This window comes from Musca domestica, unplaced genomic scaffold (assembly GCF_030504385.1).
Source record: "Musca domestica strain aabys unplaced genomic scaffold, Musca_domestica.polishedcontigs.V.1.1 9, whole genome shotgun sequence".
In the NCBI taxonomy this organism is placed as follows: domain Eukaryota; kingdom Metazoa; phylum Arthropoda; class Insecta; order Diptera; family Muscidae; genus Musca; species Musca domestica.
Window position 1 is genome coordinate 7,916,005 of NW_026712435.1, and position 26,076 is coordinate 7,942,080.

The 26,076-nt window shown below is 37.5% G+C and overlaps 1 protein-coding gene across 1 annotated transcript; it reads right to left on the reverse strand.

The window, feature by feature from the left end:
* Positions 1-7,036: 7,036 nt before the first annotated feature.
* Positions 7,037-10,764, reverse strand: LOC101901609 (uncharacterized). Its single transcript, XM_005192056.4, has 2 exons — positions 9,877-10,764; positions 7,037-9,811 (listed from the first exon to the last, which is right to left on the reverse strand). Exons 1-2 carry the CDS (start codon positions 10,342-10,344, stop codon positions 7,199-7,201), a joined length of 3,081 nt encoding a protein of 1,026 aa, XP_005192113.1. The 5' UTR covers positions 10,345-10,764; the 3' UTR covers positions 7,037-7,198.
* Between the last annotated feature and the right edge of the window lie 15,312 nt (positions 10,765-26,076).

The window sequence follows — 26,076 nt, forward strand, 5'->3', positions numbered from 1 at the left end:
ATCATACCACCCATGGTACAATGATATAAGGTAGGGCAGAACTACCATATGATTTTAATTTTTTTATTTTTTTGGCTTAATATGTCATCTTTATTTGTATAAGTATGTGTTTTCTTTTCAATAACAAAAAAAATTGTTCAGAAAATATTCAAATTCGGATGTTTTCAAAATGTTTATTTCAATGTATGCATCGACAAAATCTAGAGTTTTTGTAGCGAAATAATCCTTTAGAGATATATAGTACATGATTTTAAAAATAAGTGTTGACCTTTCATTCAGTTATCGCGGTTTTCAATTATTTATTCAAAATAAATGCAACAAGTTGTTTGATTTTTTATTGTTTTGATAGTAATTTTGACATTACAAGCCAAACAGGTAGACCTCAATACTTGCAATTTTTTCAAAGTTGACCTACCTTCTCTTCATTGTACCATGATACCACCTATTAACATTTGGCTTTAGAACAGGTATAGTTTGGTTTCAGAGGGAACTAATATTCTGAATCGATTTTCACTAAATTTGAGGGAGACATTTTAATCTTTTATACCAAATAAAATTGCTATAGAGTGCATAATGTCACCTCGAGAAGGATAATATGAAAAATAGATATCGGAGCCGAGTTACACAAAATGGAAAGGTACATCCCGAAATTCACTCCATTTTGGCTGATATTAGCCATTATTTGCACAATAAACCTGAAATCGGATTTAGGATATATATGGGAACTACATCCAAATCTTAGTCTTTCTCGATAACATTTGACAAAAATTTGAGGGACTTTAACACCAAATCGGAGGAAACATATATATGGGAGCTACAGTTATGTCGGAACCGATTTTCTCCAAATTTGGTGAACTTGCTTCTAGACTGAATTCGGTTGGATGTGCCAAAATTCAGGTAATTTGGACTGATATTGCCCATTTGGCTAAATGATTCCAACCCGAAATCGGTTTAAGACATATATCGCAGCTTGATCTTGATAAAATTTGGCAGAGGTATATCCGAGCTCTATAAGATATCTGGTACCAAATATCATTGTTGTGGAGTACATATTACGCATGTGAGGGACTTAATAACCAAATTGGATGAAACATATATATGGGAGCTATAGCTATATCTGAACCGATTTGATGTACTTTATTCTACACTGAATTCGGTCAGATGTACCAAAATTCAGGTCATTAGGACTCATATTGACCATTTGATGCACAATGAACCCGTAATCGGTTGAAGATATATGGAAGCTATATCCAACTCTGATCCGATTATCACCAGTTTTAATAGGGTTCGTCCTTGGGCCAAACAAATATTGTTTACAAAATTTCATCTCAATCGGATACTAAATGCGACCTGCATTTTGTTCACAAGAATACATGGACGAACGGACATGCATAAATCGACTCAGAAAGTGATTCTATGAATATCCTCAAAAGTAACTATGGGTCTATCTCGCTTCCTTCTCCCTGTTCTGCACAAAGTCATTATACCCTTACCACTATGTGTTGTAGGGTATAAAACCGCATATGTTTACATAAACAAAAATCAGCTGACTGACATTTTATATCATTTTAAACTATCCTAATCAAGTAGGATTTCAATTTTTGGATTTAGAAATCGAGTCGATTTAAAATGACTAGTCTAGAAGGGAGAGGAGAATGTTAAACTTAAATTTCGCTTTTGAAATTATGTCATAGAGCATAGCCCAGATATTACCCTTGGCTTTTTGACCAGGGACATTTGCCCAATATTTACGCACTCCGTCGTGCTGTCAGTTGTTGTGGTCCATTTTACAGCTAAATATAATCCAATGGTCATTCAAAATGCTAGACTTCTTCCCTGTCCGTAATTCTCTTCTCACGCAAAATGACGTGTCGATTGGTTTCAATTGTGTGATCAAGCAAATTTTTCTGTTGTTCCTTCATTTGAACCTCTAAATATTGTGCGATATTTCGGTAGAATGGAAATTTTGGTATTTTTTTCAGACATTTTTTACATCCTACTCGTTGTCCCAAACTCTAACTTCATGCGAGATTTCGTGTCCTTTGGTTTCTATTGCTCCATTTCAACCCCTAAATGTATTGTGGACATCTTTAAAAACAATAGTCCTAGACCTACTGAGCCTAACCCGGCCCTTATTAAAATGTTCGTGAGGATCGGACGATGATTGCAATCTGTATATAATAACTCCAATCTGTGTTGAACGGTGAAAAAATATTACAAAATGTTCACTTTAATATTATAAGTCAAATTGAAAAAATCGCATGCGTTAAAAAATGTGAAAAAAAAATAAAAAATATCGCAAAATACTACAAAATCTATATAAACATCATTATTGGCATCTTTTTATGCGTTTTTTTTTAGATTTTGTTCTATTATTGAATATGCTTCTGAATTGACAAAATTTGTCAAAATCGGTCCAGCCATTCTTGAGATATAAGCATTCTAGCTAACATCTCCTTCCTTTGTATATACACATATTTGATATTTCGCTAAATATATCCGATACATTTACTATTGCCATCTACGTAACGGTCAGAATTGACCTTTTCGTCTATTTGTGATTTTGTCGGGATTAAAAATATTCATAGTTTAATGGAAAATTTAACTTTTATTTAACACAAATGTTATGGTCTATTTCACCCTCTAAATATTACCGATGTCCATCCAAATTGAAAGGCTTCTGCCCAGCCCCATGCTAATTTTCGCGTCGATTTGTCTTTAATTGCGACCTGTAAAGCAACTGCAAAATCAGGAAATTTTTCAGTTTTTGGTCCATTTCAACCCCTAAATATTATGCGATAATCTCCAAAAGCAATAGGCTTCTACTCTGACCCAAACCCCATGTCCATTTTGAATTTTGTGAGAATCGGGCCATAATTGCGACCTATAGCGTGATTACAAATTAACATGGACAGACGTAGAGATGGGCGGAAAATTTAGTAGAAATCGATTCAGGGAACGATATTCCTCTCATATATTAGTTCCTTTGGACGATAAATTATAACTATAATCATAGTTGGTATGGTTTAATTCTCCCAAATTTCCCATAAAAACTTGTATTTGTTATGTGAAGCTCTACTAAATATGCAAAGTGGTGTAGGGTATCATAAAGTCGGCCCCGCCCGACTTAAAGACTTTCTTTACTGCTTTTTTTCAATTAGCAAAAATTTATTTTTAACGACAACATAATCTGTGAAGATGTATTATATGATTTGGTACAGAAATTTTTAAGTACTAGAAATGTTGGTTTCTCGACAATCTGAGTCGAATTGCTATGTTCGCCCAGTTGGGTTGGGACCAGAAAGAAACAAAGATGTAATGTAACACATCGTGTATAAGTTCGATACTTTGGTTACGTCAAGGTATATGTTCGATACATTGTCCCCCCTTCCCCAGCATTCCAATTAATTACATTAATTGGCCTCTCACTCGAGATCAATGGGGAAACTTCTCTGCCTCTCTTTTAGGAGTCACATTCGCATAGCTCGCATAGCCTAAAATTAATTCCATTCATACGTTAATGGGTGTAAAAGAGTAATTATCGTTGACAATTCTGAATCATTCTGGCCTCAATTATGGCAAAACTAAATACCACGTATTTAGGTATTCTATACGTTGGAAATACGGTATTCTGTACGTAGGGAATATAAATTCCAAACTACAGCTCATTTGAATGGAAATGTTGTTTTCACTTGGGGCTATCATAGATCTTTTTTATCATATGGGGTTTTACACTCAAATTAAAGCCTATAGGTGAAAAATAGAATCAGGCTTAATGGGCTGTAGAGTTGGGTAGGTTTGGCTGTGCGTATTGTGCGGGCCTGCATCGCACGCCGGGCAGGCGTCACGCACATCTTCATCAATTCGTGCCCAATACGAATTGAGACGACTACACCATCCTGAACGTAATTGTGCCAAAAATACCCTAGCATCTGTGACTGCATCGGTATGAATTTCACTCCGACCTGTCTGATAGGCTTCTTGATCTAGAGGTTCTCTCTTGTAGCGCTGAACCTCCCTCTCTAGACCATGTATTCCTTCCTGACACGCCTGGGTGGGGGAGACTTATCCACCATATGATGGTTGGGATGACTCTGAGGACTTTTGCCTCTTCCTGTAGATGGTCCACTGGTGTCATAAGAAAGGCACCCTGTCGCAGTTCTCAGGACAGCGTTCTGGCAGATCTGGGTATGCTTCCACTGCGTAGGACTAGTATTAGCAGACCACACTGGAGCCGCATAGCTGACCACAGACCGACCTATCGTGTTATAAGAGGTCAACAAGGTTTCTTTGAGCGTACCCCAAGTGCTGCCGACTAGCGCCATGAGAACCTTGTTCCTACTTTTCATCTTGTCGCAGATAGCTGTGGCTTGCGCGGATGACTTGAACATGCTGTCGAACGTGACCCCTAGAATCTTGGGGTAGTTCGTGGTCGGTATTAAAGGCCTGCACAAGACGAATTGTATGAATTATGCCTTTTTTGACACACTGACTTTGTCTATTCAATCATGTGCAATGTATTTGATAGACAATGACAACCAACAACATCCCCCATTTTGATTAATGTGTGCCATTGTCTAAGATTCGATCGTGACATGACTGACTCGAATATTTGCATGGTGTTCTCCATCAATGCAGGGTGTCGACGATGACATCGAACCATGTCATCGTCAAATTGTGTGTCATTTGTGTACGTGTGCTTAATTTGAGAGAGTGTGTGTGTTACTTTCGACGGTGAGGATGTGTTTTTGTGTGTGCTGTAATTATGAAGTAACAAACACGGTATACATATAAAAGTGAGTACGAAATCAATAATTAAAAAATATTCGTTATGACGTAGTTGAGGGCAGAGATATTAAGAAAATTTATCAGTGTTTTTTTAATAAGGATTGTCATTTTGGATTGTTTCGTCAATAGCCGAAATGTGAAAATTTTGTGTGGACCAATTAGAAGTACCTGAAATATGTTATTATTCGCCAATAAATACGAAAAATGTTTTTTTCTCATATCGGAAAAACAGGTAGCGATTGCGCATTTGCCTTCATTACGTGTGTGTCTTTTTCGTTGGCAATTGTTTCATTATTGTTGTAATTTTTGTGGTAGAACATTTTTGTATGACACACTATTCAACATCCCCTTTTATTGGTCATTACATGTTATGACGATGGGTTTGAGTCTGACCGACATGACGAGACATCGAGCGTTTGGTTGGATGTCACGTACTGTTATGCGTTTGATCAAACAGGGCACAGCATGACGAGCGTTTCCTCTCCATGGCATAAATTGAGAAATATGTCACACTTGCAGCCCTTTAGTCGGTATTCGATTCCCCTCGACCTGCACATTCTCATCTCCGCAGACCGTGTGGTAAAGATATTATTATACCCTCCACCTTGGAAAGGAGGGTATATTAACTTTGTCATTCCGTTTGTAACATCCCTAAATATTCGTCGTAGACCCCATAATGTACATATTTTCATAATCAGCATAAAATTCTAAGACGATTTAACGATGTCCGTCTGTCTGTTGAAATCACGATACAGCCCACATTATTTGACGTAGAGCGTCAAAATTTAGCATAATAATTTGAATTGTGTCTGGGATGGTTGGTATTGAAAATGAGATATATCGGTCCACGTTTTGGTATAGTCCCCATATAAAGGTACATCCCGCTATTCGGTATTTTGATGATTTTTGCAACACTTTTTCAAGGATTTGTCTGAAAATTGGTATTTGTAGGTCATAATGGGTCCTAGTTCGTGCGGCGAAACGTTGTATGTATAGGTCCACGTTTTGGTATAGCCCCCATATAACGGTACCTCCCCATATTCGGTATTTTCATGATTTTTGCCACATTTTTTCATGGATTTGTCTAAAAATTGGTATTTGTTAGTCATAATGGGTTCTAGCTCCGGTGGCGAAACTTTGCATGTATAGGTCCACGTTTTGGTATAGCCCCCATATAACGGTACCTCCCGATATTCGGTATTTTGATGATTTTTACCACATTTTTTCACGGATTTGTCTGAAAATGGTATTTGTAGGTCATAATGGGTCCTAGTTCGTGCACCGAAACATTGTATGTATAGGTCCACGCTTTGGTATAGCCTCCATATAACGGTATCTTCCGATATTCGGTATTTTGATGGTTTTTGTCACATTTTATCACGGATTTGTCTAAAAATTGGAATTTGTTGGTCATAATGAGTTCTAGCTCCGTTGGCGAAATATTGTATGTATAGGTCCACGCTTTTGTATAGCCCTATATAGTGGTACCTCCCGATATTCGCTATTTCGATGATTTTTGCCAAATTTTCCCACGAATATGTCTAAAAATTGGTATTTGTGGGTCATAATTGGTTCTAGTGTTTTCATTACCCTAAGGTGGAGGGTATTAAAAGTTCGGCCCGGCTGAACTTAATGTTTTTTTACTTGTTTTCATATTCCTCGCGTGGTAGTATGCGGCAAGCTCCGTGAGATAGGGGTTCAGTCTTTCACATATGTATGTCAGATCTCTCTTTGAAAGACGGACGGACGGACAAAATATGATAGGGAACTAACTTAAGAACTATTTTAACACATCAAGATTTTGCTGGCGCATCTTGCTGGTCCATATTCTTGAAATGTTTTCTCGACATTTTTCAATTTTATTTTACAATTTTTGATAAATTTTGAATTTATTGGGTTTGCCACAACCAGCACAACTCCTACTGAAATTAAATAAAAAAAATTTAAAAAAATAATAGTTATGGAAACACTGACATATCAAAGCTTTTCGAGAATGGACGAGAGCTTCCAAAATATTTAAAAAAAAAAAAAAACAAATTAAAACGAATACGTTTGAACACGAACGATTCGAGTGAAAGCAACTTTTTTACAAAAACAGGCGGTAAGAGCTTTCGTGTGTATGTGTGTCACTGATATAAAACATTTGCTTCAAAAACTCAAAAATGGTTTTCAGTCAACAAATTTGCGAACGATTGGCAAAAATATAGTTACAAAAATAGGCTGTTAATATTTTTTTCATTGTTGTTGTCTTTATTGTGACGGTATACAAGAAATAATGCTTAAACTTAATCGTACCCAACCACCACCATATAGTCGCAGGACATGCGTAAGATAGACGTTAATAATTGGTATGTACACATTTGTCGGATGATGTCAAGGTTAGCCCACTAGCCGGAGTTCTCTGGAATCATCAGTTGTAGAAAATCGGTGTTCCGATGTGACGTTCCTCGGTCGGAGCTTGGCGCAGAGCACCGTGGCTGCGGAAATACGCAGCTGAGTGGTACAGGGCTGGCGAGGCAGGTTCACTTACCTGGACTTCGTGATAATTGGTATAGGGTTCATGCTCAACAACCTCGCGCACGGTCTGGAATGGATGGTTAACTACGATCCGACGTTTGTGGAAACTTTCACTGCCAGCTGTAGAATCTCTAGGTGCTGGTGTTGCAGCAATGACTCGAGATCCGGGCGTGGCAGCATGACCCGAGTGCCCAGATGAAATAACATGACCGGATGACCCTTTATTGGTAACATCTACATTGGTGGGTTGATGCGTCGAAGAGGATGAACTGGTTTCGGAAGATGAATCGTGGGATTCACTGGGAGCCTCAACGAGCCGCATGAATTTGTGATCCGCTTGTTTCGAGTCCATTTTTGTTGTTTTATCACAATCGACGCTGTCCTGGGAGCTGGTCACGTATTCCCTGTCACGTATTTCTTTGGAACTGATGTCCTCAGCCAGCGGCATATCATCTTTTTTCGGTTCCCCATTGTTTGTAACTGAAATTTCTAACTTTGCGTTGTGGGTGGCTTTGCCATCGTCGGACATCATGGGTCTGATGGTGGAACTTACGGTGATAGGTTTGTTCGAACTTTGTGAAGATTCCGGGATATTAATCTCAATGTGGGTTTGTGGTCCTTCCATACGAGTTGTATTCATACCACCACTGGCATTGGAGATTGAGCTCCCCTCTTTGGCGTTCTTTTCCTCCGTAATAAGCCGACCGAATTTACGGTTTTCCCGGTCGTTGCCTAAATTTTGATTCGCTGCATAGTTGTTAATCGTGCTGCGTTCATCGGAGTTGTAACGCATTTGGGCATACGGAGCACTGATTTCCAAACGACTACTGCCGACGGATTTTTCGGCCACAGCACTTGAGGAACGATAGCCAGCAGTTATTGTATGGGGTTGATAGTCCGCCGCCGAGCCGCTTTGTCTGAATGAAACTTCTGGTCTATGTTTACTAGTTGCATATACCACAACTGGTCCTTTGCGGTTGATTAAGTGGTGCGGAGTCACCTCCTGAACATGGGCGTTTTCCTCGACATATTGAGTTTGCGGCACTGCGTACTTTTGTGTGAGGTAAATTTTATGCTGGCTAGCAGGCAAAGCGATGCTATGTCCATGTTTTATTACCGGTTCCATTCGTATGGGGGCTTCTTCCAAACGGGCCGGTTTGGAGTCTCTGGCTATGTTGCCATTTGCACCGATATTAACGTATTCGGCATCGAAGTTGTATGGCTCGCGGTTGGACGAAGTTGACTGGACATTGCTTGGCCGTTGGGGCGCCACATTTTGGTTGGAATAGGAACGTAAATTGTATCCTGATCTTGTTTGGGAATAGGGGAACCGATCGGACGACACCTGGCGTTGATTACCCTGTCCATCGGTGACTACAATCACTTCTCGGCTGCGAAGTTTGGGGTCTTCTGTGACGGGTGCGGCAGTTGCGGAATAATGGTTCTCCCCATTGTACTGTTTATTTAGATTGGCTTCGACCGCCATGACTTTGGTACCCTGATCGAACGATGGCGTTGAAGTGATGGACGAGGCAATAGTAGACCCACTAATTGTGGAACGATCATTTGACTGCTTGGAATTGTAGCCATGGGGGTATTGATTGTTGGCCTGGTTGCCCTGATTAGATGATCCAGCAGCACTGTAAATTATGTTGCTGAAGGCAGGCGTGTTGCCATTGTTCATATATGCATTGGCCACTGCAGGATGGGGATGACCCAAGGGTAGGATCGATTCCCCTTTCGGTATCTTCGCAACAGGTCTTTCCAGTTCTACAACCACGGTTCCGGCCGGTTTTATGACAACCCGTTCCTCAATGTCGTAAAATTCCTTTTGGATGGCTGGATGACGCACTTCGTATTTCTTCGTTTTGATAGCAGGCTGGGCGATTTGAATGGTCTTGGTCACGACAGGTCGTTGATTAACCGTTTCCGGTGGCAGATAACCCTGACCACCCAGTTGTGAATGGTCATAACCGCCATTGCCATTGTAGAACTGAGTTTCTTGACCGCCAGCATTATGGCTCGAAGGCTGAAAATAACCCCCATAGCCACCTTGGGGTTCTTCCACCGAAGGGGGATACTGATTGTGGAAGTGACTATCTGAAGAACCGTCGTTATGATATTTGAAGTTGTTGGCGTCATTGTAGTTTGGTTTGTTGTAGCTATTCGACTGATCGAAGTTCAATCCATCACTGCCCACCGAGGCTGGTCTTTGATTGATGTTAATGTTGAGGCTGGAGCCACCTGCCGTGCTTACAGATACACTGGGCACGCCTGAGTTCGATGTCGTTGTCTTAGCCGAGGCGGTGGATGTCCCTACCGACGAGGCATGCTGAGTACTTTGTTGCGAATGCTGTTGCTTCTCGGTTTCTGTAACCGGAGCCGGCAATGCAACCTGACGTTCAAACTGGACAATTTTACCACTGCGCTGCATTTGAGATCCCTCGCTACTAACACGCGATGAGGTGGCATGGGAGGAGGGCATGGCATCCGCCGATTCGAATACCTAGGAAATTCAAAACATAAATTTAAAAAAAAAATATTACGATTTCGTTAGTTTCCAAAACTCACCGTTTCAACCGTTGGGCCACTGTGGAAGTTCTGAATATAACGTTCAAATTCCATATTCTGTTTTTGCTGTTCATCCATTCGCCGAAACTGAGCATTGCGCTGGTATTCAATCGGACTGGATTGGTACATTCCCTTGAACTGGAATTCGGGCTCTGCAACATAATGTCCCGACTGTACGAAACTACGATGGTTACTATGTCCGCCTATTTCGGAACCGTCTGTTCGGTGATTGGCAAAGTGTGATTTCGATTCATCCTTGTTTTCAATTTGAATTCTCGCACTTCGTCCTTCACTCGAAAAGACTTCGCCTGATTCGGACTTCAGTTTCGAATGATCTGCTATAATTGGCGTAGATGCAGAGTGGGCTGAACTTTTTGCCTGTTGTTGGGAAATCGAAATATTCACATGGGTTGCAGGTGCGCCAACCACCGCAAGGAGCAAGACGCACAGGACTGAAAACCTCTTCATATTGCCTTCTCTAGTTTAGAGAGCCTTCGATAAGCTCAGAATCCTCCAGTTCCTTGAATACTCAGTGGCAACACGATTCACGTAGACTCAAACTATGATGCTATGCCTTTTCCAACGTCGAACTGTGGCAGATGAGTGATGGTGTTTCCCAACAAATGTATCGTTTTTATACAAAACGATTTGAAAATCTCGTCGAATTGCTGTTACATCTTTGGAATGCAATTTCGTTCAGATTCAGCGATAGCACTGTCATCCACACAAGCAACCATACCGGCCGGCTGGTTGGGATGACAGACTGACTGGCTGACTGAATACTAACTTTCCCAAAAAAGTACATTTATCTAACAATAAGTACTAACGAAATAAACATGTACACGCAAACATAAGTATCTCCACCACAAATTGGGTGAAAAATGCCAGTCAAATATTTGTAACTTCTAAATAAGAAATGCGCGATTTTTTTTGTCTGGCCGAATGATGTTCTCGCATCTAGCCTAGATTCTCAATCGAGATTTGCACTTGCATTGATTTTCGTAGAAAATAAAAAATAAAAGAATTTACAAAAACAATCAAAATGTTCTACATGTACGTATGATTAAGTGAATATTTATATGTTTATAAGAAATGTGTGGCGTTTATTTCCATCCCTTATAGGGGAATTCGAAGACCACAACAGCAGAAGATGGTACTATCTACGCGGCCACTGATACGTACACGTTTACATAAAAAAATCTCTACACCATTCATCTTGGCATAGACCAAACATAAGTTGCCACAAACGGATTTCATCCAAAAAGTCATCGGGTCTAAAATCCTTATCTTAAATCTTTGTAGCCATATCAATCTGAAACCAAATTTGAACTCCATACATCATGTGCATATATTTTTAAAATAAGGGACGTTTTCTGTAAAACCATGGTCCAATTATCAGGTCGACAAGTAAGCCCAGCCCATGGCCCAATTATAAGGTCGTCCAGAAGGCGAATTCCCCAAAAATACAACTCTTCAGCTACATATATTTTTAAAATTTGTTGTTGGGGCAAAAAAAATATATATATATTCGCCTGGACATAAAAATAATTCAGCGTATTCGTGTTTTGTCAATACTGACAATAAGAATTTTGTGTGAAATTTTAAAAAAGAGGAATAAAGCTGAGAATACATAAAGCGCTTATTTGGCTGGCTTCTTCGGAAATGAACAAAGGAGCCTAGGGCCAAAATCGAACTAGGTTAACCTAAAACTCCTTTGTTCATTTACGAAGAAGCCAGCCGATGACTTAAGCCAGCCAAATATGCGCTTTATGTATTTCCAGCCTAAGCCAAAATTGTCTATACTACATGCCCTAAATACGCGATTATAATTGTTTCCTGTGGAATCTTGCACCTCCTAAGACCTTCAAACTCCCGCAAGCATCATTTTTATCTCATTGTTTTGAAAGCAGTTGATGAAAATATTGGCATCACTATGCCCTTGAAATTCTGAGACCGTGTGATTGTAAAGATTTCAAAACTGTATATATTTCTCTATTTCGATCTATTTCTCACGCCTCTTACGAATTTAAAGCTCTCGAATATTGATTTCAAGATTGGCAAAGCGGCATAATACAGGACAAATATTTGTAAAAAGTTAGTGATAGTAGGCGTTTAAATCATTGAGAGATTTAAGGCTCTCACGAAAGTTTGAAGGCGGCAGTATGTATTACATGCCTCCCGATCCATCCCTTTTGGAGTTACATTATTAATCTTGTTATTCCTTGTAAAAAATCACTCTGATTTCTATCTGCACCTTATCATGACATCGTGTTACAAATGTTAGTAGTAAAAATCATTCACCACACATCGAATGTATCAATTAACAATATATTTAATTTTGCGCATGTTAAATGTTTTTATAACATCGTCAAAATCGTCGATAAAACCACCAACGTAATCCAAATCCATAGATGTGACAATTTAATAGGCATTACCTTGAGTAGAGGAGATGGAGCTCCCCGCCAGGCCTTCTGACTGTTGCATGTATAAGTATTCACCAAAGTTGTGTAATTTACCATGATCCATGCCATCAGTAGGGTCAAGAATTGGAATTGCTGGTTACCCATGTAAACATGATAATCATTAATATGGTCAAGATGACAATGCTATTCAGATAGCGGGATGTTTGAGTGAAGCACTCTTTTCGGCAACATATTCCTGTTCAGCAACAAGCTGCTGGAACAGCGAGACAAAGCGGCAGAGATTTGAGATTTCTTCCTTTGATCTTCCTTTCGTATCTTTCGTTGCTTAGGACTCGACATTGGCATTTAAATTCAAATACTTATGTTTAGAAATATTTCTGGTCATTTTTAAAATAATTGGAATATAATTTTGACGTCTATTGTAGTTGTTAGGCGAATTCAAAATATGCTGACAGAAAATGTAGGTATCAGCTGGGCTTATTTGTCGACCTTATAATTGGGCCATGGCCCAGCCCATGGTAACCCTTTCAGGCCAGCTGGTATCAATTTGATATGTCAAAAAATTGTTGTAATTTGAATTCGCCTTCATTTACACATAAGAAAATTGTTGCATGATTTCAAACCTTAACAATGCTATTGATAGAAAATAGAGATTTTACGTTTTTATAGAGTATGAGGGAAAAAGTGTATATTCAACATATGGTAGGCATAGGTAATATGGAGATCTAAAATTCGTGGATATTTGAAATAAGTGAAGCAGGGAATCAATTTCATATAGGAGATAAACCGATACATGGAATTTCATCATCTTATTTGTACGGATTTTCAACTATGTTACACACTATAGGGCTTCAACAGTGAAAGGTGAATGATTTCAAAGCATATTGGATTGGTTTGGGGAACAAAACATTGGCAATTTTTGGGGTGTGATTAAATATTGAGATATTTCAAATTGTTCGAATGTATTAAAGTTATCTATACATAAAAGACTTCCTGTCTGCTATACATTTCATAGCTAAGCAAATAATATGCGTGGACTCACAGTAGACTCAGCCCCCTGTATCTTCTGAAATCTTTGATCCAAATCTTAAGTAAGCCTGAGGAGTAAATACACCCTAAAGTACCTTTTAGGTAGCATGTCACTACAGCGAGAAAGCTGACGATGTACCAAAAGAAAAAAAGTACCACCACAAAACCTAATTTTAAAGCATCAAAAATAATTTTCCGGATATTTTCTAGTAAAGTACATTATCGCTGTTGAATATGAAATCAACGTTGCCAACGTTACCAAGATTGCATTCTGTATAAGGATGATGAAGAGATAACAACGATTGGACATCTATTATCGCAAATGTCCTTCGCGCTGGAGACTACGATCACTCCATTTCCAGTCTCTGTGATTTTCAAAAATGTTGTATTGAACGTGCTATAATCAAACCAAGATGCAGCGGCTTCAGCATTACTTTCAATCGATGTTGGAAGTTTTGAATATTTGCTTTTGTAATAGAAAAAACAACAATTTTGAAAAATTTTAATTCAATATTTTGATTGGAAAAATAATTTGCCCCAAATTTTGTACTTCAAATCAATTCGCCATGGCCCAGCCCATGGTAGAAATACCAGGTAGCAACATAGGCGAAAATTACAACAAAGCAACTTTTTTAGAAACTTGATATATCAAAGTTTTAACCAGGGCGAATTTATTTGAAGTATAAAATTTGGGGCAAATTGGTTTGCACCAATCAGAACTCTTCATTCTGAAACATTGAATAAGTTTGTTTTGGTTTATTCATATGTATATATTAGTTGAGATTAGTATATTTTTAACATATAAACTGAAAATACTACAATAACTGGAAGTGTATACGTATTATACCATCAGTCATATCGCTAGAGAAGGTCTGTATAATTTCATATGACCAAAATGTATCTGATCGAAATAACGCCTCTTTCGACGAAATCCGTTTCAGGACATTTGGAGGCGACCCGTCCGTCTGTCTTGCTGGTGCGTACGATAGCTGTAGAATGGATCATCATCCAAACATAGTGCATCGCAATATTATTAACAAACATAATGCGGAGATGGGCAATGTCGTCCCACTCCTTCCGGTTCCTCCCTCACGACATCCAGAATCCAGTGCGAAAATACGAAATATATGTAATGTTATCACTTATTTTGTATTCTCTTAATAAAATAAATAATTCTCCTTGTAGCATTAGATACATGGTACAATGAATTCAAGGTAGGGCAGAACTACCATATGATTTAAATTTTTTTATTTTTCTGGCCTAATATGTCAATTTCATTTGCTTATGTGTGTGTCTTCTTTTCAATAATAAAAAATTGTTCAGAAAATATTCAAATTCGGGTGTTTTCAAAATGCTTATTGTAACGAATGCATCGACAAAATCTACAGTTTTTGTCGCGAAATAAACCATAAGAGATATATAGAACATGATATTGAAAAGAAATTTTGACCATTCATTCAGTTTTCGCGGTTTTAAATTATTTATTCAAAACCAATGCAACAAGTTGTTTGCTTTTTTATTGTTTTGATAGTAATTCTGACATTACAAGCCAAACAGGTAGACCTCTATACTTTCAATTTTTTCAAAGTTGACCTACCTTCTCTTCATTGTACCATGATTAGATATAGGTTTTTAAGAAATGTGTAAAGATTCCAAGTTATCCTTTTGTATTAGAATTAGGGTTGATGCTTTGCCATTAAAAGTGAGTAAATAATAAATGTACATATATGCGTGGAACTTGTGAATTTAAACCTGTGTGTAACTACGGTGGATCTATCGGAATTGTGTACAATATAAAGGTCCCCACTGTATTTTAATGATCTTAGTCACATTTACCCACGGAATTGTTTCAAATTTGGTATTTAAAACTTGCAGTAGATAGAAATCCACTTAGTATAAATATGTCTATATAGGTTCATGTTTTGGTATGACTCCAATGTAACGGTTCCACACACTTTATTGGTATTTGAAATCTTTAACTGCATTCTCCTACCGATCTCAGTCGTATTTGTAGTTTAAAGTGGAACATGTTTGAATCCAGATACTTTTGTATAAAAATGTTTTCTTAGGTAATGGTGGAGGTTATTCAAAGCTCGGCCCGGCCGAACTTAATGTTTTTATACCCTCAGCCATATGGCTAAAGAGGGTATATATCATTTGATACGGTCAAAACGTGCCTAGCCGAAATAACGGTTTTAGACCCTAAGTCTCTTTGAACCAAATCCGTTTCAGGACATTTGGAGTCGATCTAGCGATGTCCGTCCGTCCGTCTGTCTGGCTGGCTGGCTGGTGCGCACGATAACTCTCGAAGGGAGTATCCGATTCGGTCCTAACTTGGTACATCTTCTCTTCCTTGGGTAAATTGAAAAATGTTGCTTGTCGTTCACTATCCTTTCTTTTGCAAACAGCACAGCACCTCATATTCTGTTTTTTTTTTTATTTGAATTATATCACAAAATTTGATTTTTATATTTTTGTGTTTATTTTTTCCTCTATGATGTTTGAATTTCTGTTATGTATTTCTACGGCGAATTCGAATTACAACAACTTGTTTGACATATCAAGTTGACTACAGCTGGCCTGAAAGGGTTACCTTGTAATTCTACCATGGCCCAGCCGATACCTACATTTACTGTCAGCTTGATTTGAATTCGCCTAACAACTGCAAGAGATGTCATTAATTCTTGTCGGTTAATTTTGTCCAATTTTAAAAACAATCAGAAAGAAACATTGGATTTGTAAATAAAATTTTTGACAATGGAATGTTGTCAAATGAATTATTTTGAAAAAAAAATAAACATATGATTGCCTTACTTCATCTTCTTGATACTACCATGAAGCAACGATAGAGTATAAAATTCAAATATATTCCTATTTTTGTGTTATACAAACGGCCCCCTTTCCTGGCCCGGAGTTATGATCTTTTATGCCTATGTTTTCAAATATAATAATACACAGATCTGGCTTATATTAGTTGCATTACTTTCTATGCAATTTTCTATTTTTTTTTTCTTCAATTTTTCAGTCTATTTAGGCTTAAATTTTTCATCCGAGTGAGCATAACATCTATGTTTTTTTATGTCCGTGTGTCCGCCAATCGGTAGACATCAGTATCGATGGACCTCGGAGGTATTGTTATATGGGGACTATTATATATATATATTGAAAATTTTCTGTAAGGTGGTTCTCAATTCCCAAGTCGATACCCTCGAAAAAGGTAAAACCAGAAAAAATTCTAAAAAATTTTCTGCGAAGATGCCAAATAATGGCCAAGTCAATTGTAAACTGTGACCAAGACCCCGGAAACAGCTGAAATCATGGGATACCTTCATATGAGGGATATACCAAAACGTGGACCCATACTTATATTTTTTTCGAAAAGACGTTTTCTTTTTCTAAAAGCTCATACTAGTTCGAAAAAATATTGGTATATCATAGTAAAATTCAGTGACAATTATACAATATCCGTCTGTATGTCCGCCAATTTGTTAAAATCTCTATAGATCGGTGGACCTTGGAGGTACTGTTTCAAGGGGCAATACCAAAATATATACCTACACTTTACACTTTAATACACATTTTTAGCCAGAAATGAAAATGGGGTCAAGACCCTCGAAATAGGTTAATTCAGGAGGTACCTTTATACAGACGCTACTTCGAAAAAATTTCTGCGAAGAGGTATTCTTCTCCTTTAGGAGCCAAGATGCCAAATAAGGCTCAAATTAGGGGAAACCTTCATATGAGGGTTATACAAAAACGTGGGTCCCTACTTATAATTTTTTGTAACAACTACCCTGTAACCCAAATACCCGAAATATTCAAGTTACCCAAATTTCTCGAAATAAGTTTAAACAACTTAAAAAGTATCTGTCGGTTTTATCGAAATATGTATACCTTCAGCCAATGTGCGATTACTTGAAAATATTTTGACTTCTGTTACGATTATTCAAATGTTTAACCCCTTATGGAGTATGTTCCAAAGGAATGGGACAATATTGGCTATTTCGGACCTAAATAAGTATGATATAAATATTGCGACGTACCAGGGTTGGACTATATTGGTAACTTCCTTCACTTTAAATGGCATATATGATAATTTTTAGAAAATGTTAACATATGCGTAAGGTACCAGATATAGTCGACCGAAGTATTCCATTTCATGCTTCATCTAATACACATAAACATATTGGTATGGGCAATATTACAATAAAATCGAACATTTATATCCAATTTATAGATAATCATAAATTCCATACTCATCTCAGGTTTCTGGCAAAGAGAGGTATATTTAGATATAGCAAGTTGTAAAGAATCGCTGATTTGTTTCGCAAGTTATGAGAGATAAAAGTATTGAAAATCGTGAACCTTTGTGAGTGAGGTACCAGAGGGGTTCACAGATATATATCATCTGCACAACAGAATTGTATTAGATAAAATGTTTGTATGTGTGAAATTTGAATTTTGTTGAATGCTTATTTCGCTTTTTTTGAACGTTTTATTTTTTAAAATCTTGAACCCTATGTGGGGCAGGTAGAAATGGTCGAATCTCCACCATCTTTATAACAGATCTTGTGTTGATAGAAATATTGAGGTGCACCAAGTATTGAATGGAATCAAATGTTAATTTCTCTTTTTATGAGCTTCATGAATATTCAAAATTTTGAACCTCTGTGGGGAGGTACCAGAAAGAGTGGACCGATATATTCAATCTTCACAACATATCTTTTGTTATATGGTTATGTGGAAAAAATGGGATGGGTGAAATATAAAGAGAAGCTAAAGCTTATTTCGGATTTTATAAATGTTTTGGTTATTCAAAACCTTTACCCTTTTTGGGGGAGGTTCTAGAAGGAATGGTCTGATCTCTACCGTTTTTTTTTTACAGATCCTGTGTTGATAGAAATATTCAGATGTACCAAATCTAAATGAAATCGGATGTTAATTTCGCGTTTTATGAGCTTAATGGATATTCAAAATTTCGACCTTTTGTGGGGGAGGTAACAGAAGGAGTGGACCTATATATTCCATCTTAACACAAAATCTTTTGATAATAGGATTATTGGGATGTGTGTAATTTGAAGACAAGCGGACTCTGAATTTATTAATTAATTTTAATTAAATAATTTTATAAGATTTGTAATTATTCAAAATTTTGACCCTTTATGGGGGAGGTACTTGATGGAGTGGACCGATATTGTCCATTTTCGCACCTGACCTAGAACTGACGCAGATATTAGGAATTGCATAGTTGGAACAAAATCGGATTATTGCTTCTCTTTCTGTGCAAAAAATATATTTTTGTTTTTTTCTTTTGAAATTTCGACTTTTTGTTTGGGAGGTACCAGAAGGAGTGGACCGATACATTCCATTTACACATCAGACCTTGGGTTAACAAAATTATTGGGATGTGTGAAATTTGGAGACAATCGGACTCTTACATCACATATTATTAGAGTTGTAATTATTCCAAATTTTGACCCTTTGTGGGGGAGGTACCTGATGGAGTGCACCGATATTGTCCACTTTCACACCTGACCTAGCACTGACGCAAATATTAGGATTTGCGAAGTTGGAACAGTTAGGGGAGGTACCAGAAGGAGTGGACCGATATTGTCCGTTTTAACACCAGACCTGGGGTTTATATAAATATTGGGATATGTGAAATTTGAACTCGAACTCGACCTAAGTTTGACAAAAATATTACGATGTACCCAGTTTGGACTAAATCGGATACTTCTTTCGAGAGTTATTGTGCGTACCAGCCAGCCAGACAGACGGACGGACATCGCTAGATCGATTCCAAATGTTCTGAAACGGATTTGGTCAAAAGAGACCTAGGGTCTAAAACCGTTATTTCGACTAGGAAAGTTTTGACCGTATCAAATTGTATATACCCTCTTTGGCCATATGGCTGAGGGTATAAAAATATAAAAAAATACTTGAAATCGGGTTATACCCTTATATGTGGGCAATATAAAAACGTATACCGACATGACCGATATTTTGTTCAACTACATGTAACCCATTGGATTGAATCAAATCTAAAACTCTATCCTAAATTTTGCGAATTATAGAGCAAAATATTTGAGGCCGTTTGTGTATGGTTAAGGCTATACGGGTGAGATAAAAAACTGCAACAAAGTCAAACGCCATAATTTTTACATTTTTTTTAATTTTTATTGAATGAAAGCAAAATGTCGGAAATAGCATAAAAGTTTAGAATAAGTTCAGATTTGTTCGAATTGGTCACCTTTGGTACGAATTATGGCCTACAAATGACCAATGAAACCGTCACACGCTGCCCGAATTTGCTCTGCGGTATTTTGGCCAATTCCTGGCGAAGCGCTTGCTTGAGGGGATCGACACTTTGGTATTTTTTAGTGCCAACCTTGCTTTCCAAAATACTCCAGACACAATAGTGGCGCGTGCTGAGTCCTGTTGGAATATCCAGGGTCTGCGGCAAAAATGTTTGCGTGCCCAAGGCTTTAATACACCCTCCAGAATATTTTCCCGATAATCTTCGGCATTTATTCTGATGCCACGGTCGATTAATACGAACGGAGAGCAACCATCGGCTGTTATGGTGGCCCATACCATCACCATGACCGGCGCTTGAGTTCTGGTGGCCAGCCGAAGGTGCATATTTTCAGCTGACCTCTTTTGCAAGTAAACACGATAATTTTGTTTGTTTAAAAAATGCTGGACAATGAATGTTTTCTCATCGAAGAAAACTAAATTCGGCAGTTCACGACTTTCGGCCAAGCGAAGCAACTCTTTAGCTACTTTGAGCCTATTTTCTTTGTGTTGTGGTGTAAGTTCTTGCACTTTTTGGAATTTCGATAGCTTTACCCCGAGCTCATTTTTTAATATTTGCCGAATGGAATATTGCGATATGTTCAGCTCGACTAATTTTTCTGGCACTGATACGCGGGCTTCGATCAAGTCGCTTCTTTACTTTTCGAACCATTTCTGCTGATGTTTGCTGTTTTCTTCCGTCCACTTCCTTGACGTCGGGCTACTGGTAGTGTAGTAACGAGCGATGGTACGAGACACAAAAGATTTACTCACATTTAAATGCGAGAGTGCTGTAACGATAGCCACTTGTGGTTTTCCAGCCAAATGTAAAGAAATTACACTATCACGCTTGAATTTTATCACGAATAACATTTTTTCTGGAAAATTCTCACCAAAATGCTTTTTTACGCTTGTAAACAATATAATGAGCTGTCACTGGAAAAATTTTAGCAGCTGTCGAACGAGTGGCTTAGAAGTGACAGCAGTCTGAATTTGGTTGCAGTTTTTTCATCTGACCCTGTATATATAAGATAAAATCCACAATAAGATTATTATTGACAGAATAGAAATGGAGCCATGCTCTCTTATTGGAAATATAGCTCTAGATGAAAATAATAGAAATTTACAGTTAGTTACAAAGGGAAAGACAAACTTATGATATTTTCCAGAACTGCAAGAATGTAAAAGTTTTTACTACGATAACCGATTTTCCTTTTATGATATCGAAAAAAATGCAAAACTAGTAGATTCTTGCAGGTTCTGGTACAGAGCATTTCTTTCCAGATGTTCAAATCTTGTTGAAATTTAAATACATAATTACAGCTTATGGAGAGAATAGATTTCTGCGTCTAAGAATGAAAAAGGGATTGTAATGGTAGCAGTTTACAATGGTGTTGTATTTGTATTTTAAACCGTTTGGTCTCTATGGATAATGCCAGGATAAGCGTAGGAGATCAAATTTTAACTTTCCACAACCGTTGTTAAAAATAGTTTATTTACTTCCGAATGACAAGCTCATGCAAAATGTCGATAGAAAAAATGCATTGCTTGTCTGCACTTGGTCCGTAGTACTTGTGACAAAGTCAATACAAATTCATTAGTTATTCACCATTGACGTTCCCTACAGAGAAATGATAAGGCGATGTAAATCAAATAAAAAGAATCCTCAAAACAAAGTGGCCTGAATATTTCAAGAATCCCTAATTTCCAAATCCAAATAATAAAAATAATTCAAAAGAGACATTTTGACCATTATTTAACTAAGAGTTTGCAAAATGTTATTGGACAAATTTTTTCAATCAATTTCAACTCTTCTTCTTATTTGTTGAGTATCCGGCGACTCATTCTTATGCAATCAATTTGAAAACGTTTGTATTTTGAAACTCTGAAGCCGAATTGTTTTGGTTTTTCCTTTGAAGAACAAAGTTGCAAAATTAGAAACTCTTTTCGTTTGGCACATTTTTCTTTTGTTTTCAATGAAATACAACATTTTTTTCGTACAGATGACTGCTCCCAAGTTTGTGCTGGGATTCCGTTTGTTTACTTTTCACTGGTTTCTTTGAAAAGAGAATAAAACTCCAACTCTCTCAGAAAGAAATTGCTGAATAATTCCTTTAGCCAAAGTAATCGGTCAAAACTAATATTAAAATGTTTAGAAAAAAGCTATTTAATACCCGACGCATCGCACAGAAATACTCACCTTCCCCATTATGGTAATAGCGTTACCTAAATTCGACGTAGCCGTAGTGGTAAAAGTAAGTCATGCCAATTATGAAAAATTAAAGTTTTATTGAAATATCGTAGGGTCGACTGCTATAACTTCTGTGGTGAAAACTCCCGCAGGTGTGCATCGGGTACTATGCGAAGCTTTGCAAGTACTTCCAAGATGAGACTGACTCACAAAAAAGTAAAGAAAGTCTTAAAGTCGGCCTGGGCCGACTATAACACAGAAGTCAACAATTTTCATCTCTTGAGCCAAAATCGTAAATAACTCTAAATAATTTGATTCTTGGAAACTCTTTTTGTGTTCTGGTCCTTAAAAATCAAAGCGTTTAAAATTGTTGGACTCAATAAACTATTTTTAGCAACGATTGTGTAAATTCAAAATTCGGTCTTCTACGCTTTTCCTGGCATTGTTCATAGATACCAAACGGTTTAAAATTTGTAGCCTCCGCCATTGAAACTAAATTTGTCGTTTCGTTTGTAACACCTCAAAATAAGGCGATTTAACGATGTCTGTCCGTACTCCTGTCTGTGTGTAGAAATCAAGACGCAGCCTATCTTATTTGACGTAGAGCTTTGAAAATGTTTACAATAATTTGAATTGTATCAGGGATTATTGTTTTTGAAAATGCAATGGAATGGCATATCGGTCCATTTGTCCATAACAGGACTGCCTGGTATTCTTTTTAGGGGTTTTAAACAAATTTTTCCACGGAATTGTTTCAAGTGTATAAAGTTTGTATAGGTTCTCTCTCCGGTGTTAGAAAAGTGTCTATGTTGGTCCGAATTCTCCTAATTTTCAGTAATTTTAGATATATTTCTTAACGGAGTCAGACAAAAATATATTGTTTCAAACCGATAACAAAAGAAACTAGTAAAAAAGCTGTAAGTTCGACCGGACCGAACTTTGAATACCTTCCACAATTTACAACGAATTTGGCAATTTCCAAAAAATAAAATTCGTTAAAAATTCTGTTAAATTCTTAAAAATACCGAACGTAGCCGTCACCGAATGTAGGTACCATTATATGGAGGCTATACGAAGACGTGGACCTACACGAACTTCAACTACCAAATTTGAAACAATTCCGGTGAATAATGTCGCTAAAATCATCAAAATACTGAATATCGGAGTTACCGTTATATGAGGGCTATACGAAGACGTGAACCTGCACAGACCTGCACGAACTTTAAATACCAAATTTGAAACATTTCCGGTGAATAATGTCGCTTAAATCGCCAAAATATCGAAAACGTGGACCTGTCATTTCAAGCCACTCGCCCGACAGCTGTTAAAATTATTCCAGTGGCAGCTCATTATATTGCTTACAAGCGTACAAAAGCATTTTGGTGATGGAATTCAAGCGTGATAGTGTGATTTCTTTTATATTTGGCTGGCTATTGCTAGAGCACTTTAGCATTTAGATGTGAATAAATCGTTTTAGTCTCGTACCATCGCTCGTTACCGTTATAATGGTAGCGTAGCCCGACGTTAAGGAAGTGGACGAACGAAAACAGCAACATCAACAGAAATAGTTGATGGCCGAATTATGTCTCGTGAGCTGAATATATCGCAATATTCCATTCAACAAATATTAAAAAATGAGCTCGGGGTAAAACCATTGAAATGCCAAAAAGTGCAAGAGCTTACACCGCAACAGAAAGAAAATAGACTCAAAAGAGCTAAAGAGTTGCTTCGCTTGGCCGAAAGTTGTGATCTGCCGAATTTGGTTTTCTCCGATGAGAAAACATTCGTTGTCCAGCAGTTTGTAAACAAACAAAATGATCGTGTTTACTTGCCAAAGAGGTCAGCTGAAAATGTGCACCTTCGGTTGGCCACCAGAACTCAAGCGCCGGCCATGGTGATGGTGAGGGCCGCCATAGCAGCCGATGGTCGCTCTCCCCTCGTATTAATCAGAATAAATGCCGAATATTATCGGGAAAATAATCTGGAGGGTGTATTAAAGCCTTGGGCACGCAAATATTTTGGCCGCAGACCTTGGACATTCCAACAGGACTCAGCACCATCGCACTCAGCACGCGCCACCCATGAATGGTTACAAAATGAGGTCCCTCGATTCATTTCCAGCGCACAATGACCACCAAAATCTCCGGATACCAATCCGTTGGACTATTGTGTCTGGAGTATTTTGGAAAGCAAGGTTGGCACCAAAAAAAAACACCAAAGTGTCGATCACCTCAAGCTAGCGCTTCGCCGGGTGTGGACCAAAATACGGCAGAGCAACATTCAGGCAGCATGCCAAAGGTGACCAATTCGAACAAATCTAAACTTATATCCACTTAGAATTTCCCAATCCCAGATTGGATGTTGCACAATGTCATTACTTGCAATTGCGCATAGTCCCCCGTACAACGGTGCCTGCGATTTAAGTACCAGGGTTTATGAATCATGTTCTTACCAAATTTTCAATTCGCTCTACAATTTTGTATAGTCCGCATATTGTTGTGCCTCTTTAAATTCAGTATTTCCCTGATTGCAATTTAAATGAATTTTGCGTTTTGAGTTTTCATTGGGCGGATTATTGAAAGAAGTAGGTCCACATTTGTTGTGAACTGAAATTGGATAAGTGGAACAATTATTCCAAAAGAGTATAAAATATGAAAACAAATCAAGGTGTGAGATCTTATTTTCTATTTGACTAATTTTATTGAGGTGACTCGATTTTTTGTGAACGGAAATTGTGTGCGGGATACATTAAAGTGTGGTGGCGGAATTGAATAGTTGCTGTGGAAATAATGTAACGCGGTCACTCCAATTTAAAGGATAATTATTGTTTTGAAACCGCTCCATTTTGCAGCTTTAATATGCAGAATAAAACGACTGACACAACAGTGCGGAATACAGTAAAATATCGACCATTTAAAATATCGTGATGCCATTTACATTATAATTTTACCGACGATATAACAATAACGGGTTCGAAAAGCGATCATTTTTCTTACGAATTTGAAGTATTCTTGAAACATCGTTATCGTGGGTTAAAAACTTTTATAGTCTAACTGAAGATTCCGAAATTCAAATTTGTTTCCCTTCAGTTCGAAATGTTACCAGAAATGTGTTCTAGCTTTCTATTTCAAAAACCAAATTTATAATCGGTCTTTTTGAAAAATGTATGTATGTTTACATTCGGCTGATAAAAACGGATTGGGCCTTCGAAGCACTTAAAATATGCGAAACAGCTATATTGGACTTATATCAAAACGTGGATCAGTATTGGAAATATCCATCCACTAAGAATTAGGCTAACTGATATAAGGCTATAATGGGTCTTCTGATTTTGTTGAAAATGCTTATAAAATCTATTGTGAACCTATATTAAACTATTTGATAGATACATTTATTATGTTAGATTTAAATAAGAATAACGACAATAATGAGATAGACAAACCCAAAAGCTGGATGTGTGCCTAAACCTCTGCCAAACACAGACCACTTCATTGGACAAAGTTGTTGATCTGTTATGGGAATTAGAATTTGGATGTGAAATAGGTCGGTACATGAATATATACTTTATCACAAATATAGAAATTAGTTGAAAGAACTGGAGCAATAACCCACAAAATATGGAAAACATCAATGATCTTAAACCATGAAAACAAAGTATTTTTTAGGTTTACTGCAGTTTTTATCTGGATAAAGTATAGATTTTTTTCAAATAGAGAATTCATAACATTACTTTTTATATGAACAGGAAAATTGCATTCCATTTCTACTTGATTATATTCTCTGAAATTCGAATTAGTCCCTGAATCTACGGACCAGCAACACGAATCGGGTCAGCTAGTAACAGTTTTGATCGTTGCCGCTTTAAACTACCAAAAAACTACACAGCTACCATCGCATTAGAATTAAAAACAAATAAAAAAGCAGCAGAGCATCATATTTTCCATTTTTTTAATTTCATTCATTTTCGCGCTATTTAACTCAATTTAAAAATGAGGAAAACGACGAAAAAAGTAAAAATAAACTGTTTTATATAATTTTGAATGACATGAAGCGGGCATAGCCTCAGGGCTGTATTTCTGTAGTTTTACGAAACTGTTCTACCTCCTTATGTACGTAGGCAACAGGTCACAGTCATTATAGTATTCAAATACAAAACTTGGAACAATTCCGGTAAATAATGTCGCAAAAATATCAAAATACTTAACATAGGGAGGTACCGTTGTATGGGGGCTATACGAAGACAGTATCTGCATAGACAATTTG